The sequence below is a fragment of the Salvia splendens genome, chromosome 15 (genome assembly GCF_004379255.2).
Source record: "Salvia splendens isolate huo1 chromosome 15, SspV2, whole genome shotgun sequence".
Lineage (NCBI taxonomy): Eukaryota > Viridiplantae > Streptophyta > Magnoliopsida > Lamiales > Lamiaceae > Salvia > Salvia splendens.
Window position 1 is genome coordinate 17,740,552 of NC_056046.1, and position 15,531 is coordinate 17,756,082.

The following is a 15,531-nucleotide window of genomic DNA, read 5'->3' on the forward strand; positions in this document are numbered from 1 at the left end:
CTGTTTTATTTTCCCTGTCTAGGCTTAGTTAGTTAGTCGTTTACTTAATCTAGGAAGTAAAATGTGTCTCTCAGTGTTGAAGTATGATTTTATTACATTTTCTGTGTCTTAGGTCTAGCATTTACATTTCGTGCCTAGATCTAGAGGTAGTTAAAATTCTCAACCCTTTTGCGTGGCAGCAGCCGCTAGTTTCCAGAGTCTCTAAGCACTACTTCACGAATCCATCTTCGTGGGATCGACCCCGCTTCCCTATGCTAATTTATAGTATTCGGGTTGAGGGATTTATTTTTGAAGGGGAGTCGAGTGTGTCCAACGACAAAAACACTCTGTGTTCTCTTGAGTTCCTGGACCTGGTGATCCAGCGGATTTAAGGAGCGTGGAGTCTTGACCAAACACTTGCATTAGTTTTCTCTGTGCACACTTGCTTACTCCGTGTGAAACCACGCTACTACCAGATCGTAGTAAGACCCTCCAACTCTCGAGGGTAATTTATACCCCCAATCTCTTCACTGATCTGTTCTTCCAACAAATCACAAATTTCTGGTTCACCTTGGTTCACATCGCCTGAATCTGCACTTGTCTCTTGACTCTCTTCAGTAACAATGTTAGTAGAATCAAGTGGGGTATTTTCTGGTGTAGCAATCTCAGCAGAAGGACTTATAGTGGATATCAGTGAGAGAGTATTCTGGACAGTGGTATTGAGCGTTGGGGGCTGTATATGTGAGATCTTGTCGGCCTCCTCTCCTCATTCCGTAAGGTTTGATGGTGTTTGATGTAGTGGTATTGATGACCAACTTAGTGGGTCGATCCTGTTATCATTCTCCCCCTGACCGCTAAGGTGGCTAAAGTAGTAGTCTATTTCGAGGAAATCGCAGTTCATAGTGGTGAACAGACGATTAGATTTGGGATCAAAACACCTATATCCCTTTTGGTTTACCCCATACCCTACCAACACACATTTTACTGCACAAGGGGATAGTTTGGTTCTTTCGTGTTTTGGAATATGGACGAAAACTGAGCAGCCAAATATCCGCGGTCGAAGGGTTAGAGGTAAGGGAATTTGAGCTAGTGTCGAGAGGATCTCTAGCGGTGTTTTTAGGTTTAGTGAGCTTGATGGCAATCTGTTTGAGAGGTAGGCTGATACGGCTACTGCTTCGGGCCATAATTTTCTTGGGGTGTTGGATTCAATAAGCATAGCACGGGCCATTTCCAAAAGGGTTCGGTTTTTTCTTTCTGATACTCCGTTTTGTTTTGGTGTGTAGGGGCAGTTAGTTTGATGTACAAGGCCTTTGTCGTGGCAAAACTGTTTCATATCAGAGTTCACAAATTCTCCTCCATTATCTGATCGAAGTGTTTTTATGGTCTTTTGAAATTGGGTTTGGACGAGGTTGTAGAAATGGGTAAAATGTTGGAAGGTTTCAGAATTTTGTTTCATAAAATATACCCACGTCATACGAGTACAATCATCCACAAAGAGAAGAAAATATTTAAAACCCTGCCCCCAAAAACTGGTGAGGGACCCCAAACATCAGAATGGACTAGATCAAACAGAGAATCAACTCTAGTGTTATTTGTTTTGTAGGTTTGTCTGTGGCTTTTGGCCAACACACACGTTTCACAATACAAATCTCGACTGAATTTAGGAAAAAACAATTTTAAATAAACCGATGAAGGATGTCCTAGGCGGCGATGCCACAACCAAGCTTCCCTGTCCGCTGTCCCATGAGCCACCATCGCATGTCCATGTTGATCTATCTCATCCACATAATACAACCCATTTCGCTCAGTGCCACGTCCAATAATTTTCCCTGTCCTGATATCCTGTAGCAGGCAAAAATTCGGTTGCATTAGGATAGTACAATTTAGTTCCTTAGTCACACGACTAATCCAGAGCAGTTTATGCGACATAGAGAGAACATATATGCAATTAGATAACGTTAAACTTGGTGAAATTTTAACAGTTCCTGCTCCCACTACAGGTGTCAACTCTCCGTTTAAATTTTGAATATAACTGATACAAACGGGAAGTCCAAGGCCCGGGCTGACCCGACCACGACTCCCCTTAAGCTGCCCGGAAGGCCCGTCACGAGATCAATGAGACAAAGGCTTCGGGAAGGCGTTTCAAACTTCATTAGGAGGGGAATGGAGGAGGCAGATGGAATGCCCGGTCGGGCGAATCCACACCTCCAAAATGCCCGACCGGGCGTTTGCGCGCTGAGCATCGTCCACAGTCCAGAAAGTTCGCCCGACCGGGCGATTTCACCATCCCAGAACGCCCGACCGGGCGTTTGAAGAAGCAGCGCCGAATCCAGAAAGTTCGCCCGACCGGGCGATTTCACTTTCCCAAAACGCCCGGCCGGGCGATTCAACTTTTACAGCCGTTTTTCCTTGTTTTTTAGCCCTTTTCTTGGGTTTCCAACCCTAACTATAAATATCCTCTTTGTAAGACTTTAAGGGCAAACTTTGATGAATGTTATTACGAAGACTCCTTTGAGAGCATCTCCCATGTGAGATTTCTATCCAAATTCCTACATTGTAGGTTGCTTGTTTTATGTTCATTTGGCTAAATCAAGTATAGGTATGCATTTATGGTTGTGTAGTCATGAATGTGGAGCCAATGGAGTATTTGCTTTGGGTGAAAGTAGCCTAGGGTTGCCCACGTCTTTTTGTGGGAGGTCATAGGTCCTCAAAGAGGATTCCTCCTTCTTTACACTTTCTTCTCACCTTCTTTCTCTCCATCCAAAACCATTTTGAGTTTAGTTTTTGGAGGCTAGGCTCTTTATCTTTACTTTATCTTTGAAAACACAAAAAAATTGGAATCTAACACGAGTTTGGGTGTTTCTTGGGCACATGGAAGGATTCCCTCACAAGGAACCTTATCATTTGGTATCTAGAGCCTAGGTGCCTACCAAGTGTTTGATTTTAAACCTCTATGAAATTTCATTTTCCTTGTTTTTCCTTATTTCTTTTGTTTTAGCCTTTGCTTGTTTATTGGTCAATTATTGTAGGATTGAGCTGATTTTTGGTGTGCATGAACCTTGAGATATGAACTATTTTCCTGAAAAATCTCAGCCAAAAATTCCATCATTTGATAGGTCAAATTAATGTGGGAAGTTGCTGCTCTGTTTTGTGCCCTAGTTTGACAGATTTGGGGAAAACGTAAAATCGAGGGTCCTCTTGATAACCTGCTATATTGGGGATATTTTTCCCTCATTCTAAACCCTTTAATCTTGTTATCTACTAAGTTTCATCAATTTTGGGGTTGGGTAGCCATATCAAAAAAATTCCTAAAGATCAGCCAAGAGTTATATAAATTTTCAGCTCAACTAAGTTTGTTTGTTAGCTTCCTTAGGCATTGAACCTTACTTTCACATGCTTGATTGGCTTTACTTGCTTGGTTATATTGCCTATGTGTATACCTTGATTGATTTGTCTTAGCACTTGCATTTTGGAAGTTGGATATTGAGAGTGAGTGAACCAAGCCCTCACTATATTCTAAGCCTTTTTCCGAGTGACATTGGTGAGTGAATTGGGGGTGGGATTACCAATTGGGAAGTGAGTTCTTACTAAAATCTCCCCTTCTTGTGTGTGTGAGTGTGGATTTTACTAACCCTTAGGACTAGATCCTAGTTTATTTTTATTTCTTATTGTAGGTACCATTGTGAATGCCACCTCGTACTAGATCCACCACGATGGGGGATCCGCAACCGGGTGCGAGCACGAGTCTTAGTGTGGCGGGGGATGAGTTGAAAAACATGATGGAAAAAATTATGACGGATTTGAGGGATCTAAAAGAAGGCCAAACCACAATGCATGTCACTCAAGATGCTATGTTCGGGGATTTGAAGGAACTCAAGGTGAACCAAGCATCCATCCATGAAAACCAAACTTTTCTCCACGACGAGCTCAACGCTTTGAAGGCCGTACGACTATCAAGGTCAAACACCCCTAGGAGCAATCACACACATCATGATGCCTCCGAGGGGAGTAATGGAGAGGAAGAGCCATATGGTTGGTACGATCATGGGGGGCGTGGGGGACAAGGAGGAGGACGGAATGGGAATAAGAATGGTAGGTTCGGGAACATGATGGGCGGAAGAGGGAATGGAAACATGGGGCACCATGGGTGGAATGGTAGACATGGAAGATATAGAAACTATGAGGAGGAGATGGAGCCGCGGTATGATGATCCCACCAAGTCTATCAAGCACACATTTCCCGAGTTCCACGGCAAGTTTGATCCCGAGGCCTACTTGGAATGGGAGTCACAAATGAGCAAAATTTTCTCACTCCATAACTTTTCGGAAGGTGATAAGGTGAAGGTGGCAATAGCCGAGTTTCGTGGCAATGCAGATACATGGTGGAATGATACGATGAGGAGGAGAAGGATGGTTAGGGGAGGGGAAGTGGGTTCGTGGGCGGAGTTGTGTGAGCTCATGAGGACTACCTTTGTACCAAAGTCCTATTTCCTCCGACTTCGAGGGGAGTTTCAAGATTTGAAGCAAGGGACGAAGAGCGTAATGGAGTACTACTATGAACTCCTATCATTGATGACCAAGGTAGGGGTGGAGGAGCGAGAAGAGGCGACTCAAGATCGATTTATCCATGGCCTTAACATCAACTTGAAGCACAAGGTGCAAGTGGAGGCATTGAGGGGAATTTCCTTGGATGAGGTGATTGGGTTTGCCGACACTTTTGAGAGGCAAAGTAAGGAGTTGGTTTCTAGCCGGGCTAAATGGGCGTCTAGCCAAACCGGAGGGACGGGGACTAGCAAGTGGAGTGCTCCCGGTAAGAAGGTGGAAAACATGGCCAATCCAAACACCCAAGGGTGGCCGATCGCGAAGGCTTTACCGGATACTCAACCTATTAAAGCTATAGCCCCTATGGAAGACAAGAAGGTTCAATGTTTCAAGTGCAAGGGGTATGACCATTATGCACGCGAGTGCCCAAACCAACGGGTAATGGTTATCGGGCAAGATGGTAGCGTGTATAGTGAGGAAGATGAAGAAGATGGGGAGGGTGTGGGCACTAAAGAAGTGAGCCCGGACACCGACATAGCTTTTTCTAGTGGCGAAGAAGAAGATACACCCTTAAGGGCTATGGTTGTACTCCGAATGCTCAATGTACAACCCAACCTTGAGGAGCATAAGGAGCAAAGGTGCAACATCTTTCATATGAAGTGTAAGGTGAAGTCCAAGACGTGCTTGGTCATCATAGATAGAGGGAGTTGTACAAATGTGGTGTGCGACCGGTTGGTGGCCAAGTTGGGATTGAAGGTACTTAAACACCCAAACCCCTACAAATTGCAATGGTTAGGGGACTCCGGAGAGTTGAGGGTGAAGGCTCAATGCAAAGTTCCATTGAAGATTGGAGAAGTTGAGGAAGAAATCCTATGTGTATCATTCCTATGACGGCATGTCATGTTTTGCTAGGGAGGCCATGGGAGTTTGATAGAAGGGCCTACAAAAATGGCTTCACGAATGAGTATTTCTACATGCTCAACGGGTTGAAGGTTCGTTTGAAGCCATTGCTACCTAGTGCCGTGTTTGAGGCTAGCCAACATCTACAAAAGGAAAGAGAGAGAGATAGGGAAAAAAGGCTAGTAGAAGAATGTGAGCTAAAAAAGCTAAGTGAGAGTGTTGGTGGTGAGAGAAAAATAAAAGCCCCCAAAGGAGAGCACCCACAAACAAGAGGGGGAAAGGAATGTTTGATAGCTAGTAAAACCGACCTTGGGTGGGCACTAAACAATCACCTCTCCGTTCTCCTCGTGGTCCGTAAGGATTTGTGCTTAGCTACTAACCTTGACCCGTATCCTTTGATTGTCCAAAGTGTGTTGCAGGAATTTGAAGATGTATTCCCGGAGGAACTCCCGAGTGAACTCCCTCCCAAGAGGGGGATCGAGCATCAAATTAACCTTTTACCGGGATCATCACTCCCAAACCGGGCCGCATACAAGGCGAACCCCAAGGAGACACAAGAGCTACAAAGGCAAGTCGAGGAACTCCTTGCCAAAGGTCTAATTCGTGAATCTCTATCTCCTTGTGTCGTACCCGTCATTCTTGTACCTAAGAAGGACGGAAGTTGGAGGATGTGTGTAGATTGTAGGGCAATTAACAAAATCACCATCAAATATAGACACCCTATACCTAGGCTAGACGACATGTTAGAGGATCTTTGTGGCTCTATATGTTTCTCTAAAATTGATTTGGCTAGTGGATATCACCAAATTCGCATGAAAGAGGGAGATGAATGGAAAACCGCTTTCAAAACCAAATTTGGCTTATATGAATGGCTTGTGATGCCTTTTGGTTTAACTAATGCCCCTTCTACATTCATACGTTTGATGAATCATGTGCTTCGTCCTTTTATTGGGAATTTGTGGTGGTATATTTTGATGATATCTTGATTTATAGTCGTAGTGTTGAAGAGCAAGCTAGTCATCTTAGGAATGTGCTTGAAGTGTTGAGAATGCATACTTTATATGCCAAGTTGCCTAAATGCACTTTTTGTGTTGAGGAAGTTGTGTTTGTTGGTTTTGTTGTGGGAAAGGAAGGAGTGCGGGTAGATGAGGAAAAGGTGAAAGCCATTAGGGAATGGCCAACACCTAGGAATGTGAGTGAGGTTAGGTCCTTTCATGGCCTTGCTAGCTTCTATAGGAGGTTTGTTAGGGATTTTTCCACAAAAGCTTCACCCTTGAACCACCTTGTCAAAAAAAATGTTGAGTTTAAGTGGGGGGAGGAGCAAGAGAGAGCGTTTAGTACTTTGAAAAATGACCTCACGCATGCTCCCTTACTAGCACTCCCTAATTTTGATAAAACTTTTGAACTTGAGTGTGATGCAAGTGGTGTGGGGATCGGGGGAGTTCTCATGCAAGAGGGTAAGCCCATAGCTTACTTCTCGGAAAAACTAAATCAAGCCCAATTGAACTACCCCACATACGACAAGGAGTTGTATGCTATAGTCCGTTGCCTTGAGAATTGGCAACACTACTTGATGCACAAGGAGTTTGTGATACACACGGATCATGAGTCTATTAAGTTCTTAGGAGGTCAACATAAACTTGATAAAAGGCATGCTAAATGGAGTGTTTTCCTAGAGACTTTTCCCTATGTCATTAGGTACAAGAAGGGAAAGGACAATGTGGTTGCCGATGCTCTTTCTAGGAAACCTTTTGAGACCTTGCATGATGGCACTCTACTTGTGAGTGATACCGTGTGTTTGAGAAAGCGTGTGCTTACTATGTGTGCCTCCAAATATGTTGGATTTGAGTTTATTAAAGACCTTTATGAGCATGATCATGACTTTTCTTCTATTTACGGAGCTTGTGAAAAAGGTGCTTTTGATAAATACTATAAGTTGGATGGCTATCTTTTTAGAGAGAATAGGTTGTGCATACCTTCATGCTCTTTGAGAAATTTGTTGATTAAGGAGGCTCACCTAGGGGGCCTAATGGGTCATTTTGGGTTGCTTAAAACTTTTGACATACTAAGTGAGCATTTCTTTTGGCCTTGCATGAAGAAGCATGTTGAAAAGTTTTGTAGTAGTTGCTTAGAGTGTAGGCAAGCCAAGTCTAAATCTACAATTATGGTCTTTACACCCCTTTGCCTACTCCTACACATCCTTGGGTAGACTTGTCCATGGACTTTGTTCTAGGTCTCCCAATGTCTCATCGGAAAAATGATAGCATCTTTGTGGTGGTGGATAGGTTTTCCAAAATGGCTCACTTCATTCCATGTCGGAAGACAAGTGATGCCAAATTCATTGCTAGTTTATTTTTCAAGGAGGTTGTAAGAATCCATGGGGTCCCGAGAACTATTGTAAGTGATAGAGACGTCAAATTTTTGAGTTTCTTTTGGAAAACACTTTGGGGTAGGATGGGCACCAAACTCCTTTTCTCTACCACCGCACATCCCCAAACGGGTGGTCAAAAGGAAGTTGTAAACCGCTCATTGAGAACTCTTCTCCGTGCCTTGGTTTTTGAAAATAAAACTTCTTGGGAAGAATGTTTGCCTATAGCCGAATTTGCTTATAATAGGACCATACATTCCACCACCCAACAATCCCCTTTTGAGGTTGTCTATGGTTTCAATCCACTCACCCCGTTGGACTTGTCCACGGCCGATTTGCCTTTGTCTTATATGGTTGATGTAGGTGGGATGGAGAAGGCCAAGTTTGTACAAGACGTGCACACTCGAGTGCAAGAACGAATCCGCAAGATGGGGGAACAAGTAGCTCAAAGGGTGAACAAAGGGCGAAAGAAAATGTTGTTCAACCCCGGAGATTGGGTGTGGGTACACTTTCGGAAAATACGTTTTCCCGACAAAGCAAGATCCAAGCTTGCCCCGCGAGGGGATGGCCCATTTATGGTCCTCGAGCGTGTGAACGACAATGCCTACATCATTGATCTTCCCGGTGAGTATAACGTGAGTTGTACTTTTAATGTGGCTGACTTGAGCCCGTTTGATTTTGTAGGGGACGACCCAGATTTGAGGACAAATCCTTCTCAAGATGGAGAGGATGATACAAACGGGAAGTCCAAGGCCCGGGCTGACCCGACCACGACTCCCCTTAAGCTGCCCGGAAGGCCCGTCACGAGATCAATGAGACAAAGGCTTCGGGAAGGCGTTTCAAACTTCATTAGGAGGGGAATGGAGGAGGCAGATGGAATGCCCGGTCGGGCGAATCCACACCTCCAAAACGCCCGACCGGGCGTTTGCGCGCTGAGCATCGTCCACAGTCCAGAAAGTTCGCCCGACCGGGCGATTTCACCATCCCAGAACGCCCGACCGGGCGTTTGAAGAAGCAGCGCCGAATCCAGAAAGTTCGCCCGACCGGGCGATTTCACTTTCCCAAAATGCCCGGCCGGGCGATTCAACTTTTACAGCCGTTTTTCCTTGTTTTTTAGCCCTTTTCTTGGGTTTCCAACCCTAACTATAAATATCCTCTTTGTAAGACTTTAAGGGCTGACTTTGATGAATGTTATTATGAAGACTCCTTTGAGAGCATCTCCCATGTGAGATTTCTATCCAAATTCCTACATTGTAGGTTGCTTGTTTTATGTTCATTTGGCTAAATCAAGTATAGGTATGCATTTATGGTTGTGTAGTCATGAATGTGGAGCCAATGGAGTATTTGCTTTGGGTGAAAGTAGCCTAGGGTTGCCCACATCTTTTTGTGGGAGGTCATAGGTCCTCAAAGAGGATTCCTCCTTCTTTACACTTTCTTCTCACATTCTTTCTCTCCATCCAAAACCATTTTGAGTTTAGTTTTTGGAGGCTATGCTCTTTATCTTTACTTTATCTTTGAAAACACAAAAAAATTGGAATCAAACACGAGTTTGGGTGTTTCTTGGGCACATGGAAGGATTCCCTCACAAGGAACCTTATCAATAACTCTTTGGTGCCCTGTGCATGCTAGAGATATCAGATTTATCAAAAGTTACAGTATCTGTGGCTCCACAATAAAAAATCCACTTGTCATTTTTTGTACTGGAGGAAACGGACAGAGCATATGATTTGGGCAAATTATCGGATAAATTCTCAAGTGGTTGAAATTTATTTTTGCAAACTAATGGGGCAGATTTGAGAATTTTTAAACTGGTAGGGTGCCTTTCAGAATTTATGATTTGTTTGGGCTGAAGGTGAAGATATTTAATGGGGTGGGGTATCTTTCTTAATTTCTCGAAAATAATAGGACTTGGGGATAAAACCCCAACCCTAGTGTACCTCTACCATTTACGTCGTGTCCTCTCCGATTCCACTGTGAGCGAAGGAGACTGTTCCGAGGGTAATCTCCTCCGGCTGGTTGTTTCCTCGGGATGTCGTGGCCTCAGCGTTGCCCCCGATGGCGGCGGCCACCGCCCCCCCTCCTCCATTCGCTACGGCTGCCATTCCTCTTCCCCCCGAGGCGGTGGCTTTGATTTCCGTTCCTCCCACCATTCTGGATAACCGTGGAGTTCGAAGCATGTGTCCCGAGTGTGTTTTTTCTTTCCACAGTGGTTGCATGTAAGTCGTAGCTTCTCTTCCTCCGTTTTCTTGTTCCAATTTCCGCCGGCGTTGCCGTCGCTTCGGTGAGAGGAGGGGCGGTGAGCGGATTGGTTGATCCATGGTTGCCTTGCAATGAGTCCAGCCGCGACTCCTTGTGCAGCCCCGTTATCCCCTGCCTTCAGGATGCTTGCTCTGGTGTCCTCTCGCCGGAGGATTCCGTATGCTACCTCTACTGACGGCAGTGGCTCCAATCTGAGTATTTCCTTCTTGACTCCCTCATACTTGTAGTTCAGTGCAACGAGTAGTTGATATAGCCTCTGTTCTTCTTTTTCATCATTGTAAATCTCGATGTCTTCTGGGTATTTCATTCGATTGGGTTGCTTCTGATCAATTGATACCCATAAATCGTTGAGGATAGTCCATATATCCTCCAATGATCGATCTGTCTGTTTTAATCTGTTTGCTCTTGTGTATAGATCATACACTTGGATTTTGTCGCCGCTGCTTGCATATGTAACCTCCAGGCTCGTCCATACGTCTCAGGATGTTGGGTATTGAGATACCCGATTTACTAATTTCTGCTCCAAGTTTTGGATCAACCACGTGAATACGCAGTGGTCTCCTTGCTGCCATCTAATGTGAGACATCATACCCCTCCCACTGATTGCCGCCGTCATGTGGATGGCCCAGAGTGAGTAGTTCTCTCCATTGAGTTTGGTTCCAATCAACAATGGTGAGGTATCGACTCTTTGGGTTTCAACTTTGGGTTCTGGATGGTTTGGTGTGGTGGTTGTGATTTGTTGGCTTTGTGCGATGCTGGTGCGCATAAACTCAGCAAATAATCGAGCACATTGCTCATTTTTGGTTGGTTTTGGGTTTGGGTTGTCATCGGATTCTGACATGGTTTTGATTCGAACAGGGTCTGCCGGGTTTTGGCCTTTTTGGTTTGAGATTGGTTCCGAGACAGTGATGAGACTTCTCTGAGTCTCACCCCCGCTCTGATACCATCTTGAATTTAGTATTACTCATAGTTGAGGAACGAACTGTATAGAAAAGATGATTGTAGTAAACTGTGTTATTCTATTCACTTTGGTTACCACTCTTTAAATAGAGTTTTACATCATTTGTACAAGACTACAAGGTAAGATTTACAGAATCATAGGAAATATATTATTCAATCAATGCTAATTGATTTATGCTGATTTTATTCTTGTTTCCTTCTTTGGATGATTCTGATATCTCAGCGTAATCTTCTTCCTTTCTCAACAAATAGGAGCTGTAGAATTTGTAGATATAGCAGCTAATGTTGTTGAAATTTTGTAAGGGTATTCATCATAGTCTAATATTTGATGTGAATTGTTAATGATGTGTTTGAAGTCAATGATTTGGTTACATGATTTTCTCTGAAAGGTAGATGATTTTTAATGGTAAGCATTAAATGTGGCTGCACAAAGCAAAGCTATGATATAGTAGTACTACTAATTAGCATCTCCTCATTTTTATTCTTGAGCATTGTTTTCTCCTCTTGAGTTCTTCACTTATCCTTTTTTTTTTCTCCCGAAGCTCCAAAAAGGTGTATCTTGATTGCCAGATTCATGATGTATATGTGCGTGAATCATGTTGAAAGCAACCATTTTCCTGAAATTGATTGGACTTGATGAACATTTTCGTATCTTTAGAATTTACTAATTTCGTTGGCTTCGTAAACTTGATTCAGAGCAAGTGGCTCATCTCAGCGATTCTTATTGTATTCCTTCTCTGGAAGCATGATGCACTAGCTTTATGGGCTTCTGTTGGGTCTGCACTCAACGCTACGCTCTCTGTTGTACTTAAGCATTTACTAAACCATGAAAGGCCGGTTTCCGGACTAAGATCAGACCCGGGGATGCCTTCTTCTCATGCGCAGTCTATAAGTTATACCATCACATTTCTCGCTGTTTCATGTAAGTATTATGACATTCTTGCTGTAATAAATATGGTTGAAATTACGTGAAATAAGGATGCAAATTATACGAGTTTTAAGCACACATTCCTCTTCACGTAATATGATCAATAATATTGTTGACTGCTGCCAAATCTGCTTCGTTTACCTTGTCTTACTACGCATATTGGATATCTGATGTGTATCCTTCTCTGTAGTGGTGGAGATGTTCGGAGTCGATGCTTTTACAGTCGCACTGAGCGGTGTTTTTGCTATAAACGGCTCTTATTTTGTAAGTACACAACAGCTGCGCGCAGACTTGCTAGTTAAATTTTGATAGAATTAATTTGTTGTTGAGTTTTGAAACCTTGCTGTTGTAGGCATGGCTTCGGGTCTCCCAGCGTCTTCATACAGTTAGCCAAGTGGTAGTGGGAGCAGTCGTGGGATTCACGTTCGGGTTCCTCTGGTTCTGGTCATGGAATAGTTTTGTGCTCAACTTGTTCACATCCTTCTTGTGGGCAAAAATTGTTATCAGTTTGGGTTCCTTTGTATTTGTTGTTTCTTTTGTTTTTCACAGTTACCAGTCCTGGCTTAATGATACATAGAAAATTCAGATGAAATGTCTTTAACATTATTCTCAATAGGATCATTGTTGAACTTGATGCTCATAATAAATGAAAAATTATTATTTCTACAAAATTTTAAACTTTTATTCTTAATGCATTGAGAGAAACTATGAAAAGAAGAAGAAAACAAACAGGTAGAACTTTTGTATAAATCATGAAATCTTTGATCAGAGCATTGATCCATGAGATTTTTAGCCCCAACTAGCGCGATTCTTTCTTAAAACTAAAATTTTTCGAAGCTCTGTGGCTCGACGCTGACATGGGCATTATGCTTGGTGCTGGAAGAACGGATGGCATGTCTCATTCAGGTGCCAGTTTCCATTCTTGATCAAAAGAAGCTGACCTTTCTCATAGATAGTTTCTTGAAGGAGTCCAAGATTTCCATCAGCCCAGAATAAATAAACACATTGCTTTGACATTGCATAACAATCCTCAACCATTTGCTAACTAACCTCTGTAAAAGATAGGATTGAAGCAAGTTCTTGTAGTGTGAGATCATCTTTTGAAGCTATCAACTTCAAAATGCAGTGTATATCTTCATACAGTGGATTATTTTTGTCACCAGCAGCGAATGCAGAAACCCGATCCTTGATTTTGATCCAAGACCAGCCAGTTTCCTTGATAACACCTTTTGATTTCATCAGTTTCCTCACCTCTGCTGCTTCGCTCCATTTACCTCTCGAGGCATATATATTAGCCAGTGTGATATGCGTCCCTGCGCAATCTGGATCCCGTTGGAGCAGCTGCTCTGCTGCAGTCCTTGCACGCTCAACATCACTGTGTTCTCTGCTGGCTCTAAGGAGAGTTGACCAAACAACATCATCCCTTTCCACAGGCATGCTTCTGATCATATTCTCAGCTTCCTGCAGTCTTCCAGCCCGGCATAGGAGGTCGATCATGCAACCGTAGTGCTCTTTTGAAGGAGCTATGTTGTACTCTTTTGTCAATGAATCAAAGTAGCGAAAGCCGAGTTCAAGAAGTCCCACATGGCTACAAGCGCTAAGAACGCCGATGAAGGTAACAGGGTCTGGCCTCAAACCAAAATGATGAAGCTTCTCAAATAGATCAATGGCTTCTCGGCTGCGCCCATGTTCAGCATAGCCATTGATCATGGCTGTCCATGACACTATATCGTCAGTCTGTGACAGAGAGAAAGTCTTCTCAGCATCTTGTAAGCTCCCACATTTCGAATACATACTTATTAAAGCACTTCGAACAAGCGCTGTTTGATCCAAACCAACAGTCAGAGCATAAGCATGAAGCTGTCTACCCTGTTCAAGAATGGCCATACTTCCACAGGCACTCAGGACACTGGAAACAGCGAATTCAGTCGGTTTCGACCCTTCCCTCCTCATCCATGACAGAAGCTCGAGGGCCAGCTCTCCATCACCCCCTTGTGCATGACCTGCAATAATAGTACTCCAAGAAATTACATCTCTTATTCTCATTTCGGAAAATATTGCTGAAGCTGAACTTGCCTGCCCACATTTTGAATACATAGTCATGAGCGAATTCGCTACAGATAACAAATCTGCAAGACCTCGCTGCAGAACAAGGGCGTGCAACTGTCGTCCCCAAATAATTCGTGCAACATTTGCAACGCTAGAAATCACTGCAGCATAAGTGTACTCATTAGGACACACACCACACTCTCTCATCCTTACGAAAGCCTTGATTCCCTGATGATCATTCCCTCTCTGAACATACGTATTTATCACAGACGTCCACGAAACCACATCAGGTTCACTCATGTTCTCAAACAGATGCAAACCGTAAGATAGTTTCCCACACTTGTTATACATTGAGGCAAGGCTATTAACCACATACGAGGGCGTATTCACACCATCCTTTATCGTCCTAGCATGAATCTCCATCCCATGTTTCAAGAGCTGCAAATCAGCACAGGCCTTCAATGCAATGGCAAACGTGTAAGTATCATGCTCGACACCATCCCTCCACATCTCTGTGAAATAGGAAAGCCCCTGCAAGCTACAACCCCCACGAACAAGCCCCGTGATGATGGCGGTCCAAGACACTACATTTCTCAACGGCATCTCATCAAACACTCTACAACCCTCCAAAACTCTACCATTCTTCATGTACATATCAAGAACTGCGCTCCCTACAAAAACAGAGTTCAAAAAACCAGCTTTGACCGAATAGCCGTGCAAAGTTTCCCCAAAATTCACATTCACATTCAGCCCACACGCCTTGAGAGCAAGGCTGAGAACGAAGTTGTCCATTCGGGTATTCGGGGCCACCCACATTTTAGAAAACAGAGACAACGCTTGAGATGAATCTGAGGCATTCACATAGCCCGAGATCATAGTCGTCCAAGATATCTCATCTCTGTGAGGCAATCCATCAAACATGTGGCGGGCTCTTCTCAGGTCGCCGGTTTTTACGAGTTCCTTCAGCTGGGAATTGAGGTGCAGCATGTTCGTTTCCATGGCTTCAAAGAGTCTCCCATCTTCCCGAAAACAAATTTGTGTGGAATCAGCGTAGGCTAAGCTTGATTTCGTATATAATCGTCTTCTAACAAGAGGCCTCAATTGTAACACCATATTTAAAAATAGACACGGCAAAATAATTTATTTGCTAATATTTTGGGAAGAAATGTTAATTTGCTATTCAAAATGTATTCTTGATTCTTGTAGTTTAGTTCCAATAAGGTCAATAGTTTGTTTATATAGTTATACTAAAATGGGGTTCGATTTCCTAGATAAAATATTACAAAATATAATCTAGAATTGAATTGTGAGATTATTTTAGTTGGAGGAAGTTAGTCATGACTAATTATCTCATGATTATCCATCTAAAATTGAAGTATAGGATTGAGTCACATGAACCAAACACTCTACATATTTAATCCCGAGATACAATCTTGCAAACCGAACACCCTCTAATAGTACTTAATTGAGTAGGGAGAAAAATTGATTTTATAATACTTCATTCGTCCCATAGAAATAGATTAATTGAGAATGATACGAGTTTTAAT

At 43.2% G+C, this 15,531-nt stretch overlaps 2 protein-coding genes across 2 annotated transcripts; one reads left to right on the forward strand and one right to left on the reverse strand.

The window, feature by feature from the left end:
* The first annotated feature begins 11,506 nt into the window (after nucleotides 1-11,506).
* On the forward strand, nucleotides 11,507-12,579 carry LOC121766525 (lipid phosphate phosphatase epsilon 2, chloroplastic-like). Its single transcript, XM_042162781.1, has 3 exons — nucleotides 11,507-11,929; nucleotides 12,126-12,199; nucleotides 12,288-12,579. Exons 1-3 carry the CDS (start codon nucleotides 11,644-11,646, stop codon nucleotides 12,510-12,512), a joined length of 585 nt encoding a protein of 194 aa, XP_042018715.1. The 5' UTR covers nucleotides 11,507-11,643; the 3' UTR covers nucleotides 12,513-12,579.
* Nucleotides 12,580-12,656: 77 nt separating this feature from the next.
* LOC121766524 (putative pentatricopeptide repeat-containing protein At3g47840) lies at nucleotides 12,657-15,119 on the reverse strand. Its single transcript, XM_042162780.1, has one exon. The coding sequence runs from the start codon at nucleotides 15,095-15,097 to the stop codon at nucleotides 12,977-12,979; it is 2,121 nt and encodes a 706-aa protein (XP_042018714.1). The 5' UTR covers nucleotides 15,098-15,119; the 3' UTR covers nucleotides 12,657-12,976.
* Between the last annotated feature and the right edge of the window lie 412 nt (nucleotides 15,120-15,531).